This window comes from Cebus imitator, unplaced genomic scaffold (genome assembly GCF_001604975.1).
Source record: "Cebus imitator isolate Cc_AM_T3 unplaced genomic scaffold, Cebus_imitator-1.0 Scaffold29, whole genome shotgun sequence".
Lineage (NCBI taxonomy): Eukaryota > Metazoa > Chordata > Mammalia > Primates > Cebidae > Cebus > Cebus imitator.
Genome location: NW_016107344.1, coordinates 12,163,439 through 12,176,456, shown reverse-complemented (window position 1 = coordinate 12,176,456; position 13,018 = coordinate 12,163,439). Strand labels below are relative to the sequence as shown.

The 13,018-nt window shown below is 47.4% G+C and overlaps 1 protein-coding gene across 2 annotated transcripts in view; it reads left to right on the top strand.

Moving 5' to 3' along the window:
- Positions 1 to 13,018, top strand: part of TSPAN14 (tetraspanin 14) — a 69,406-nt gene that overhangs the window by 26,185 nt on the left and 30,203 nt on the right. For both annotated transcript variants that reach the window (XM_017523662.2, XM_037736812.1), the window contains one exon: positions 7,992 to 8,089. In XM_017523662.2, the coding sequence (XP_017379151.1) occupies positions 8,009 to 8,089 (81 nt within the window). In that variant the 5' untranslated portion in view covers positions 7,992 to 8,008. The remainder of the gene's footprint in view (positions 1 to 7,991; positions 8,090 to 13,018) is intronic.

The window sequence follows — 13,018 nt, the reverse complement described above, 5'->3', positions numbered from 1 at the left end:
CCGCAACCTCCACCTCCTGGATTCAGGCAATTCTCCTGCCTCAGCCTCCTGAGTAGCTGGGATTACAGGCACGCGCCACCATGCCCAGCTAATTTGTTGTATTTTTAGTAGAAATGGGGTTTCACCATGTTGACCAGGATGGTCAACCTCTTGACCTCTTGATCCACCCGCCTTGGCCTCCCAAAGTGCTGGGATTGCAGGTATGAGCCATGCCCGGCTATATGCAGACATTTCTAAGAGATATTTGGGTGTAAACATCAAGAGTCAGCTAGAAGCTGGAAGTGTCGCCTAGAAAAGGAAAACCTGACCTAAGGGCTGGGGTCTGCTGTTTTCTCAACATGGTTTTTACAGTAGTTGATTCTTAGATTATGTGCAGTTATGATTCTGAAAAATGAAAAGAAAAAAGCAAACCTACAATGCACGGCATGTGATTAGGGGAAATATTTCACAAACTCACTTTTATTTTTTTGAGATATCGTCTCACTGTGACCCATGCTGGAGTGCAGTAACATAGTCTCTGCTCACAGCAACCTCCGCCTCCCTGGCTCTAGTGATTCTCCTGCCTCAGCCTCCTGAGTAGCTGGGATTACAGGCGTGCACCACCATGCCCGACTAATTTTTTAATTTTTAGTAGAGATGGGGTTTCGCCATGATGGCCAGGCTGGTCTCAAACTCCTAACCTCAAGTGATCCACCTTCCTTGGCCTCCCAGAGTGCTGGGGTTATAGGCTTGAGCCACTGTGCCAGCTTCCACAAAACTCATTTTAATTGTACATGCAAGTGTGTGTGTGTACTGGATTGACTTTTGTTAAATGTATTTATTACTGTGGGTACTGATAAGATTTGAAAACTCTTGTTTACTGGCTTCTTGTTGCCAATTCACATTTTTTTTTTTTTTTTGAGGCAGAGTTTTGCTCTTATTGCCCAGGCTGGAGTGCAATGGCACGATCTGGGCTCACTGCAACCTCTGCCTCCCTGGTTCAAGAGATTCTCCTGCCTTAGCCTCCTGAGTAGCTGGGATTGCAGGTGTGAGCCACCACGCCCGGCTAATTTTGTATTTTTAGTAGAGATGGGGTTTCACCATGTTGGTCAGGCTGGTCTCGAACTTCACCCTCAGGTGATCCACCTGTCTCGGTCTCCCAAAGTGCTGGGATTACAGGCGTGAGCCATCATGCCCAGCCAGCCGGCTCACTTTTCACACTTCTGAATTGTTGAGGTATTTTACAGTTGAGAACGTGCTACTTTTTTAATTTAAAAAAGGGCAGGAAGGAGGAGTGTTACAGATGAGTACAACATTGAAACCGAGGAGTCCTGTTTATGGTGACTGCCAGCCTTATCACACTGTAGCCAGCATTCTCTTCCCCTGCAGGGTCACCCCCAACCAGCAATGGGCCTGTTTTCATTTATAATACAAAGGTGGTAATGGTAAGTGTGACACTGGAAACCTTTTTGGAAAATCACTTTTAAGTCCACCACCACCCCTCTTTGACCTTTTGCTCTTACTTTGACCTTTGGCCTTTAAGCACATGCTTAAAAATTGTCCCATAATTGCAAACCATCAGGTTCATGTTTCACTTAATGCATATTCCTTTTCTGGAGGCAAATTCTTAGTCACTAGTTTATTGGTTAAGGTGGTAAATGTAACCGTATTGCTACCAAAGGGTAGTAACTGTTTCATCTACTGCCAGCAAGGAATAAATGTGTTTGTCACAATAGTAGTGGCAGTTTTATTGAATTAAAAAGTTTAAAATAGGCCAGGTGTGGTGGCTCACACCTGTAACCCAGCAATTTGGGAGGCCGAGGTGGGTGAATCATCCAAGGTCAGGAGTTTGAGAGCAGCCTGGCCAACGTGGTGAAACCCCCGTCTCTACTAAAAATATAAAAATTAGCTGTATGTGGTGGTGGTTGCCTGTCGCCTGTAATCTTAGCTACTCAGTAGACTGAGGCAGGAGGATCACTTGAACCCAGGAGGCAGAAGTTTCAGTGAGCTGAGATCGAGCCACTGCACTCCAGCCTGGGTGACAAAGTGAAACTCAGTCTCAAAAATAATAAAGGGAAAAGTGTTTTTATATGTGTGATACATATCTGCATTTGCAGTCAGAATTTTATTTATTGGTGTACTTGATATAAGATTATTAAAAAAAAAAAAAAAAAGTGTAAAATAGGTCAGGCACAGTAGCTCACGCCTGTAATCTTAGTACTTTGGAAGGCCGATGTTATAAGTAGAATTTTCGATGCCACAAAAGAAGGAGCACTCGAATATAAACTTCCTCAGCAAGGCAGTTTACTTCTATAGAAGGGTGTGGCTCACAGATGGAACAATGGCGAGTGTACATTTGGACAAGGGAGGAAAAGGGGTACTTTTACCTGACAGGGGTTGCCCCTACTGCTGTGTCGTTTCCCTGTTGGCTAGGGTTGGACCGCACAAGCTAGACTAATCCCAATTGGCTATTTCAAAGAGAGCAGGTTCCGACCTGGAGTGGCAGGGTGGGTGGTTTGGCGGGAAGGACGGTTACGGGCGGGTCAGAGCAGATAGCCAGGGGTGACCTAGGTCAAAGAAGGTGACCGGAGTGGGTGACTGGGAAGAGTCAGGATGAGGCAGGGGACTGGGGGAGCAGATGTAAGCTATTGATTAGAACTGGTAGAAAAGGTTAGAAACTACAAGGAAGTTAAACTTTAAAATAGAGAAAGAATAAGAGACCTGAACATACTGACATACTGATTCTTTGAAGAGAAACTTGGGGTTCACTATATCTAACACCAAGGTGGGCAGATCGCTTTGAGCTCAGTAGTTCAATACCAGCTTGGGCAGCATGATGAAACCCCGTTTCTACAAAAAATACAAAAATTAGCCAGACCTGGTGGCATGTGCCTGTGGTCCCAGCTATCCAGAGACTGAGGCTGGAGAATCACTTGAACCTGGGAGGAGGAGGTTGCAGTGAGCTGAGATTGTGCCATTGCACTCCAGCTTGAGTGACAGAGCGGGACTCTTGTCTCAAAAAAAAGAGAGAAAGTATAAAATAGTATATCTGGATTGTCTTTAAGTTTTATTTCCAGTGACATTGAATATTTTTCTTTCTTTCTTTCTTTCTTTTTTTTTTTTTAAAATACCATGTCTTGCTCTGTCACCCAGACTGGAGTGCAGAGGCATGATCACTGTTCCTGGCAGCCTCTACCTCCTGGGCTCAAGCGATCCTCCCACCTCAGTCTCCCACGCCTGGCTAATTTTTGTATTTTTTGTAGAGATGGTGTTTGGCCATGTTGCCCAGGTTTATTTTTCCATTTGTTATGTTATTCTTCCATTTGTGTATAATATTCATATCTTTTGTTCATGTGTCTGCAATGGGAGTCTCTTTGAAGTACGGATCTCTATAGGTTGCAGATATGTACTCTGTCATAATTTTTGCAGCTGGAGATAACATTTATGTTTCCTTTTTTATTTTAATGTTACTTTTAATCATGGGGATTTTTTAGATTTGTTATCTGTTCAGGCTTGGTAGTCTTGTGCTTTGAATTGTTTTTTCCTGTTGCCTCAAAAGTTGAAGGAGGGTAAAATGAACTTGAAATACCCTGTTCTCTGCGTGTGGGTGTGTGCGTGCATGTGCGTATGCCCTTTAAATGTCTAATTGCTATTTGCTTATTTAACTCCCCTCAGGTTGCTAACCAGTCGTCTCACCACTGTTAAACAATGCTCCCTTTGCCCCATTCTGAGAAGTTGATATTTTGATAAACGTGCCTTTTACCTGCCACACTGATGCTTTATTTTGTATCATGTTCTTAGAGTTGAGACAGTTTGAGGTCTCAATTTTTTTTCTTTGCACGCAATATAGCTTTTGGAGATTCTTCTCTGCTGGCATAGTACTTAACATTTGTGAAGAGTTTACCCATCCCTACTCTTAGGAAGATTCTTAGTCGTCTTGCGGGCGTGTGTGTGTGTTTGTGTGTGTGTTTAAGATAATTCATGTTGGATGTTCATTGTGGATGGATCTGCTCATAGAGGGCTAACTTCTGCCTTCCTCTGGTATGATGTAGTTTAGCAAATGAGGTGAGATGCTAGGGACCATGGTCACTTTGGGAATCATTTTGGGTCAGACCTGGGTTCTAGTTTTAGCACCACTGCCTTTATCAGCCTTCTGTCATTTTTGTATAAATGTGATAATAGCTCTGTTGGTGGCTCAGGAACGCTTAGTCCTTTTTCCCTCCTTTGGGGTTCTGCAGCCTCCAAGCCACACCTGTTGTGCAGCTCCATCATTACCCCTCCACAGATAGAAGGCCACTGTATACTGTGTGAGAGGATGTGGCTTAGGCTGGAGTCCAAACGAGTCTCCCATTTACCTCCCTCAGCTTAAACTCTGTGGAGACCAGGATCTGCCAGCCCCGTGGAGGGTCAGGACCAGCTTCTCCACCCGCTGGCCAGTAGAGCAGAGAGGGACAGAGTGAGAGGTGCCTTCTCTCCCTGTCCCGAGGTTAGGTGGGTGGGCAAGGGTGGGGAAGTGGGGACGAAGGAAAACTGAAATGTTTCCTGCAACAGTTTCTTGCAATAGTTTCCTCTTCTGTGGTTTGAGGATGGGGGAAAAGTGTCACTGGGACAGCCCCACCCCTAGACCTCATGGGGTTATCCTGAGTTGTACAAAAATGGCCAAATGTGATGTAAGACTGGTAGTGCTTGTGCTCTGGGTTGTAAGTGGCAGGTGCATCAGGATACGTCATCTGAGTGGAGCATACCTCTTCTTGGATGAGTGGGGGTTTCTTCCTAGTTAATTCCGCAGTGTGGACTTGGCTAGTGTAGTTTTGTGTGTTGACGTTACCAAGGAGGGACTGAGGGCTTGGGGTTTAGGTCGTGGCTGTGAGAGTCTCTGATGGACATGGGGGTGGACCCCAGCATCTGAAGGCAGAATTGTTTCCTAGTTGGTCATGTGTCTTGGGTGGAAGAAGGTGAAGCAGCAGATGGTGAGGGAAGCCAGGTGCCCCATGGAGAATCCTTGCTCCGGAGCGCTGGCCTCTCTGCCACCTGCATCCCTATGAAATGTTCCCTGTAGGCTTTCCATGTTCTGCACACTTAATGGGTGTGAGCTGCAGGAAACCAGGGACCTTCACGTTGAGAGTCCCTGTGTCACCACAGGACAGTCATTTTGCAAAGGCCCCGAGCAGGGGAGCAGAGGTGAGCTACCAACACTGTGGAAAGCAGACAGACATGTTTGCTAATGAGCTGGTTTCTTTGTGGAGCTTTCATCGAGGAGGAAGGGGGATGTTTGACTTTTCTTACTGCTTCTGGAGAGTTCTTTACAGGGCTGGATTAAATGAGGTGAAAGGATCCCAAGGCATTCGATTCCATGCCTGACTAGCCCTCCCCAGTCCCTGAGGCCCAGCTCCCTGGAGGGTACAGCCTTATACTTTCCGGGCTCCTCTGGGAACCACGAGGAAGAGAGGGGGCAGATTGTCTTTTCCATAAAAAGGAACAGAGTTTCTACCACTTAGAACATGTTTCTGCCTCACAGGGCATTTCCAGCTGAACTGACAGTTCTCGGTGATAAATGTAGTTGAGTTTTAGGTTAAAAATTTTTTTTTCATCCTATATGCATTAATCGAGTCATGGATTTATGGTTGGGTAGCCCAACCCTCCCCTAAAGAGAGAGAGAGAGAGAGAGAGAGAGAGAGGAAAAAAAAAATTTAAAAAGCCAAACCATTGTCTGGGTATGGTGGCTCATGCAAGTAATGTCAACAATTTGGGAGGCCCTGCTGGCAGGAAGATTGCTTGAGGCCAGGAGTTTGAGACTACTTTGGGCAACGTAGTGAGACTCTTAGGCATAGTGAGACTCTACCTACACAAAAAATTAACAACCAACCCGTGCTTTTGGACCCTAATCTGTGAAACATAAGCTGGTAAATGTTAGCTAAAGCTACCATTAAGTTAGTTGCCTGCAAGGAGCCACTCTTTCCAAGTTTGTGTGCTGCACCACAGCTCACAGGCCCATCTACCTTTGTAGGATCCCCAAGGGGAGTGCTGCAGCCCTCGGTGCCGAAGCCGATACCTGATCTGCTGGGCATGGGTCTGGCGGCATGTCAGTATCACCAGGGGAACTTGTCAGAAATGCAGATTCAGGGCTCCAACACGGACTTCCTTATCAGAACCTTGTGTTGGGAGCTGGGATCTGTATTTAGAATAAGTGGTTCTGATGCTGCCAGCCAGGCTTTTCATGCCAGTGACGTTAGGGGCAAGTCACTAAGAGCCCTGCTTTAGGTGAGGATGCTGAGACCCCGAGAGAGTAGGGACTTGCATGGGCTGAGGTCATGTTGCTGAAGGAAGGCGCCTGTGTCTCTACCTGAGAGCTCCTTCTCTTCCTGCAGCCACTCTGTGTGGCCCAGTCAGTGTTCAGGCCTCCTGTATGTTCTTGTGTCCTGTAGAGTCCTTGGGCAATAGGTAGTTGTGTTCACACTCATTCTTAGAGGCGAGTTTTATGGATATGCTCTTCTGATGGTGGGGTGGTGGTAAGTGGGGAGGTGGGGATGGGGCAGCTGGGTAGCTGTCTGCCTGTCGTTCTCCCCTGCTGGTTTCTGAGGTCAGGCAGGCCAGGCTCTCCCAGCCCTCCTGCGAAGGAGGGGCCGGTGGGTGAGTGGTGGTGTCCAGGCTGTGCCTGTCAATTCTACACCGTGGGAGAGGTAGAGCGGTCATGGGATCTGTTTCCAGAGGAGTGTGGTTTCATGTCCCTTCTTGGCACTTCATTCTCAGAACATTGCAGACCAGCAACCAGCCTGCCGTGGCAGCCTCACCGGAAGGGGTTTTGCAAGTAGCCTCTCCGTGGAAGCTGGTTTCTCACTGGCGGATGTGGGTGGGTCACCTCCTCAGTTCCAGGGTGGCCTTGTCTGCTTTTGCCTTGGGCTGTGTTACTTTCCTCACCTGGGAAGTGGGAGGTGAGCAGGGGGCTGGCATGGGACCTCTGCCCCATAGACCTCTGATCCTGTCCCTACCTGTCCACTTGAGGCACTCCCTTCTTCCCCACTGTTCAGCCACTGCACTGGGGGCAGGGGACCATGGAGGACTTAGGGGTCCTCCTGGATTGCCACTGGGGTTCTAAAAGGAAAGCAGTAAAGGTAGGCCAGGCCCTCAGAAAGTCCCTCAGAAATAGCACCCTCCTGGCGTAGGACCTCTCAGGTTGCTTTGGAGGTTAGACACAGAGAAAAAACAGCAGCCCCACTCTTCACTCTGCAGTTCACAGGGTGTTCCTACCTAGGTGGTGTAGTACAAGCTTCATTACAGCCCTGGAGGACAAAGCTGTGGCCGTGGCGGGTTGAGGTGGGAAGGCGGATGGCAGGTGAGGGAGGGAGCGAGGGATGGCTGCTGGCTGCTGGCTGCTGTGGCCTTCCTCACCTCTTTGAAAGCTGAGCTTCAGAGGTTCTCAGGAAATGTTGCATGAATGAGTATGGGGCCCTCATCTTGACGTTTCTTCACTGGGCACAGCTGGATCATGTTCAGACTTGCCTGCGTGTTCATCTCCCAAACGTGACTCTTTGTGGTCAAGCCCCTGTTTCTTCTGTTGGCTCTGGTGGGTGGAAAGAACATGGGCTTTGGAGTCCCCTGTCCTTGGTTCCAGTCCTGGGCTGTCATTGCTCTGTTGTCCTTGGGCAAGTCATGTGACCTTTCTGAACTGTTTCCTCAACCATGAAGTGGAAAAAAATCAATTCCCAATTGAGAGGTGATGAGATCAATGTTTGGGAAGGCTCCAAGCAGAATTCCTGGTACTTAGAAGATACTTAAAAAGCATCTTTCTTCCTTCCTTCACAAATCTTCCTTATCATTTGTTTTATGGAGAGCCAATTTAACCTGAGTTTTGCATTACCTATACCTGGCCTCGGTAGTAGGCCTCTGCTTGGACCGGTAAAGGGACACGACAGAAATGATTGGGAGCTTTCTGAGATCTGCATATGAGCAGGTTTGGGAGAGAGATTTTAACGCCGAGCCTGCCGTCTCACCAGTCACACATTTCTCCGCAGATTCTGCTTCTCAGAAGATGCACTATTATAGATACTCTAACGCCAAGGTCAGCTGCTGGTACAAGTACCTCCTTTTCAGCTACAACATCATCTTCTGGGTAAGTGTATGGGAGCGGTCACATTCCCTTGTTTAGTCCTTCATTTAGTAAATTATGGTTTTTCACACACTCTAGATTTGCCAGACACTATGTGAGGCTCTGGGATAAGGTGGTGGGCAGGGTCAGTGAGCCCTACCCTCACAGAACCAGTGGCAACCATGGGGATGGGGGAAGGCCAAAGGCCGAGGGGATTGAAAGCCACAGTAAGGCCAACCCAGCCTTGGGGGTTCAGGAAGCCTTGGGGCCCTGGCCCAGATGCCTGTCTGTTTCCACCACCTGCCGCTGCCTGTTCCGAGCCTGGAAGTGCCCCAATGAGATAGCAGCAGCAAGGTACTTTGTGAGTATCTGACTGTGGGCCAGGTCCTGTTTTAGGTTCTGGGAGGTGATACCAGACAAGGCCAATAAAATCCTACCCTTGTAGTGCTTATGTGTAACCAAGAGCCATGTCAGCCCCCTGAGCAACAGAGCAGTGAGGGAAAAGCTCCTTGGCTAGGGTGCCCAGGGAAAGGCATTCTGTGGAGGTGACTTGTGGGCTGAAAACTGAGTACTAATGAAGAGGTGGCCAAGCAGGGGCCTGGGGAAGAACGCTCCAGTCAGAGAGAATGGCAGCTGCAAAGGGCCGGAGGCAGGAATGAGCTTTGTATGTACAAAGGACAAACAGAAGGCCATGTGGCTGGAACTGAGTAAGTGGGAGAAGGGACACAGGTAGGGATGGAGGTATGCAGGAGCCAGGCCACAGAGAGTCATACATGTCTCAATAAATAGTTGGAATGTTTTAATAATAGTTCTAATGCTTTAAATCATTATTAGAAGGCTTGTAAGTTGGGCGGTATGATCTGATTTTGGAGTGACTGCAGAGTGAGAGGATGGATCGTGGTACCAGGTGGTTCTGAGATAGGATTTGGGGTAGAAGGGTACATTTAAGTTATCTCGGCCGGGCGCGGTGGCTCAAGCCTGTAATCCCAGCACTTTGGGAGGCCGAGGCGGGTGGATCACGAGGTCAAGAGATCGAGACCATCCTGGTCAACATGGTGAAACCCCGTCTCTACTAAAAATACAAAAAATTAGCTAGGCATGGTGGCACGTGCCTGTAATCCCAGCTACTCAGGAGGTTGAGGCAGGAGAATTGCCTGAACCCAGGAGATGGAGGTTGCGGTGAGCCGAGATCGCGCCATTGCACTCCAGCCTGGGTAACAAGAGCGAAACTCCATCTCAAAAAAAAAAAAAAGTTATCTCATAGCCAGCCTCAGGGAGATACCATTTCCTTTGTCATTGACTGTCCTGGAGATGGAAGTCTTGGCCAGCCACCATCAGAGGAAGCCTGGACCAGATGAGAGCATGGAAGATGGATCTGTTGACTGTGAAGAGGAGAGGTGTGAATATTGAGCCCTAGGATGCTAGAGTTTTGGTCAAGGAATAAAGCCCACTCCCAAGTTGGCTGAGAGTGAGTGGCCTGAGATAAAAGGAAGACCAGGAGATTGTGTGTTATAGAAGCCTTTCAAGTGGAAAGGCACAGTCAGCCATGGTGCAGGGAGGCGAAGAAGGATGAGGACAAGACATTGGTAATGGCTTAGACAGAGTGGAGGTTGTCGATGACCTTGAGGAGACCACTGTGTGCTCTGGGTAGGGGATCGGGGTGGGTGGATGGAAACCCAGCTGGAGTTGGCTGAGGAGCCAATGGGAAGTAAGGAGGTGAAAGAGAAATGCTTACCTTAAAGAAGAGAAGAAAATCTGGACACTGGCTGGAGATAGTCAGTGGGTTAAGGGAGATATAGCATGTTTATTGCCAGTGGGATTGGCCCAGGGAGAGGCAGACATTGATTCTATGCAGGAGGGCCTGGAGACATGATCATGCACGGAGGCTTTTAAAACCATGAAACATAGTTTATGAGTATCTGTGTGGGGCTGGGCGGAGAAAGAAGGACAGAATGAGTGACCATGACGTCACATTTTGCTTCTACTGCAGATTTGGCATTTTCTAGTGGGACTGGAACTCTTGAAAACAAGGCAGACTTTACTAAGCCTTCTCTGCCTTGCAAGCTTGATTTTACAGCCTCATATCCTGGTGATTTATCTGAGTGTGTTTGGGGATTTTCTGTCCTAGATAAATAAGGTGGGATTCAATGGCTTGGTCCTTTAGCCCACGCCTTTTCCTGTGCTCAGATAACTTTGCACCAACAACCACATCTTTGTCCCTGAAATAGGGCATTGCTGGGTGTTTGCTGTGGTGCCTCTGGGTCTCTCTCAATGTGGGGGTCTGTGCTCTATCCTCATGATGTATGGCTTCTCAGAGCAGCATTGGTCCATGTCTGGTGAGCTCTCTGGCCTTACCTGGTGTTCCCCTCCACCATCCAGCACACCCAGCCAAGTGTATGGTGGAGGGTTGCTGGGCTAGGCAGGCAGTCTGACACTTGGGCACTTGGATACCCAGACGCTCCCCTCTCTGGGTGTGCTGCTTGGCTTTGTGCCTTGACCTCTGACTCTCATCTTGATTTCTGCAGCTAGAGCAACAACACTCTGCCACTAATGCTATGGCTGAGGGCCCTGATACCTTTGTTTCTTCAGAGGGTCTCAGGAGAGAGTTTTGGACATCAGGTAGCTCTGTTAACTTGCCCAGTAACACATTTGCAGCACCGTATTCCAGTAGTGGAGTGCATGAATCCAGCTTGGTAGCAAGTGTGCTTGGTGGTTGAAGTTGCTGCAGCGTTTTGGGGGTTTTGCAGATTTGGCAATGTGTGTGTTGAAAGCTAATCGTTTTTCAGTTAGTGTGCATTTGGCAGAACAGGAAGGAACAAACAGGAACAGTCAGGAAGACCAAGCATGAGAGAGGTTGGTTGGGAAATGAGAGTGGAAGGTGAAGCACCTTGCTTAGGGAGAAGGTGCTGGTCCCTCCCCACTAGGTTCCTGGTAGTGATGTGCAGTCTTCATCTGCACTGGAGATGCCAGCGTAGGGTAGGGCCTGAGACTGGGTTGCACAGCCCTCTGGGAAGCTCACGGTGTGGCAGGGGGGTACCAGGCTGGCTCTGACCCCCAGGGCCTCCCTGAGCTGAGTGACCTAGATTGGATAAGCCTCAGTGTTTTCCTTGTGAAAGAGCACTCTCAGCTGCCTAGTGTCTGCCTCAGGTTGCTGAAAATGTATAAAGTGGAATGCCCAAGCCCTTACCTCTTCAGATAAGTTTTCTTTTTTTAAAAATGGAGAAAATATAAAAGTAGGATAATTAAATGAACCCCATGTTCCCACCATCTAGCTTATTTGATTTGTATTCCCCCCACCCCACACTTTGGATTATTTTGAAGCAAAGCCCAGGTAGATGTATTTTGTTTGATGAATTAACAGAGAGCAGTGGTGCAGAAGGATTGCACTTGCTGATGGTGGACACTGGACTCAGCAGGCAGGTTTGGGTGGAAGGCAACTTGTTGCTTCTGTGACCAGTTCTAGGTGTTGGGACAATACGAGGTTTGATTTAGTAGTTTGCCCGCACTTAGAATTATGTTCACAATAGCATTCTTTATAGATAAATACCCTTTGGTCACTAACAGATTTTTTAAGCTATCTTTCTGACTTCAGTTTTCCCAGGGATTGTTCAAACCTGCTTGGGATGAAAAATGTAGATGCCACTGATGTTTGCATGTCTGTTCTGGACCTCTTGGTTTACAGAATGAGAATGGAATGGGCTTGATGAAGTTCTTACCACAAGGATGTCAGGGAAAATATGCTTCCATGCAATGTAGCTTTTTGAGAGCGCTAGCATTTTTTACTTAAAAAAAAAAAAAAAAATCATTCTTTGGTTGTGCTAGACCTGTTGCTAGTGCAAAATTTAAATGCACATCAAAACCACAATGAGATACCACTTCACACCCATTGGGATGGCTATTATTTTTTAAAATGGAAAATAGCAGATGTTGACGAGGATGTGGATAAATTGAAACCTTTGTGCACTCTTAGGGAAAACGTGAAATGGTGCAATTGCTATGGTAAACAGTATGGTAGTTCCACAAAAAGTTAAAAATAAAATTACCATATGATCCAACAATTCCACTTTTGGTTATAACCAACAGAGCTGAAAGCAGGATGTCGAAGAGATGTTTGTACACCCATGTGCACATTTATAGCAGCATTATTTACAATTGCCAAAAGGTAGAAACAACCCAAGTGTCCATCAGTGATTGAGTGGTAAACAAAATGTGATACAGAGATGTAAAAGAGCTTAGAAAGGAAGGCCGTTCTTTCACATGCTACACCATGGGTAAACTGTGCTGAGTGAGATAAGCTAGACACAAAAAGACAATACTGTATGATTCTGCTTATATGAGATACTCAGAGTAGTCGGAATCATAGGGACAGAAGTAGAATGCTGGTTGCTAGGGGCCGGTGAAGGGCAGATTGGGGAGTTGTTGGTTAATGGGTACAGAAGATCTCACTTTGACATGCAGAGGGAAGGAAGCTGGGAGAGGCGTACAATGGAGGAGTGGCATCTGGCCCTTTGTCTTTGTTCATTTATACCCCTCACTGGTTTCACAAAACATTTGAGCTTTTCTGGGTTTGCCGAGTGAATCTTCCAGAGGGATGTTTCAGACGAAGTCTGCAACTCCAGGGTTGCTTTCCCACACAAGCATTGGCTTTAATCTGCATGCAAAGGTTGGGTAAAGTCCTTGCCTGGATCTGCTTCAGAGATGGATTAAAAGTGAAGAACTGAGACCCCTTCTAAGTAGACTGTAGGCCTGTGTTACACAGGAGAGTCCTCTGCTTGTCCTTTAGTTAAAAAAAAAAAAAATTTAATGACACTCTGCCATTGGCTTTCTCAGTGACTTGAGTACATCTGACCCTACCCTTGTATAATACGTGAATTTGCCACTGTGCAGCCTGTTTCTGAGTGAGATGGGAGCCATGGACATTTGTGCTGTGTGACCAGCGTGGCTTGAGGCTCC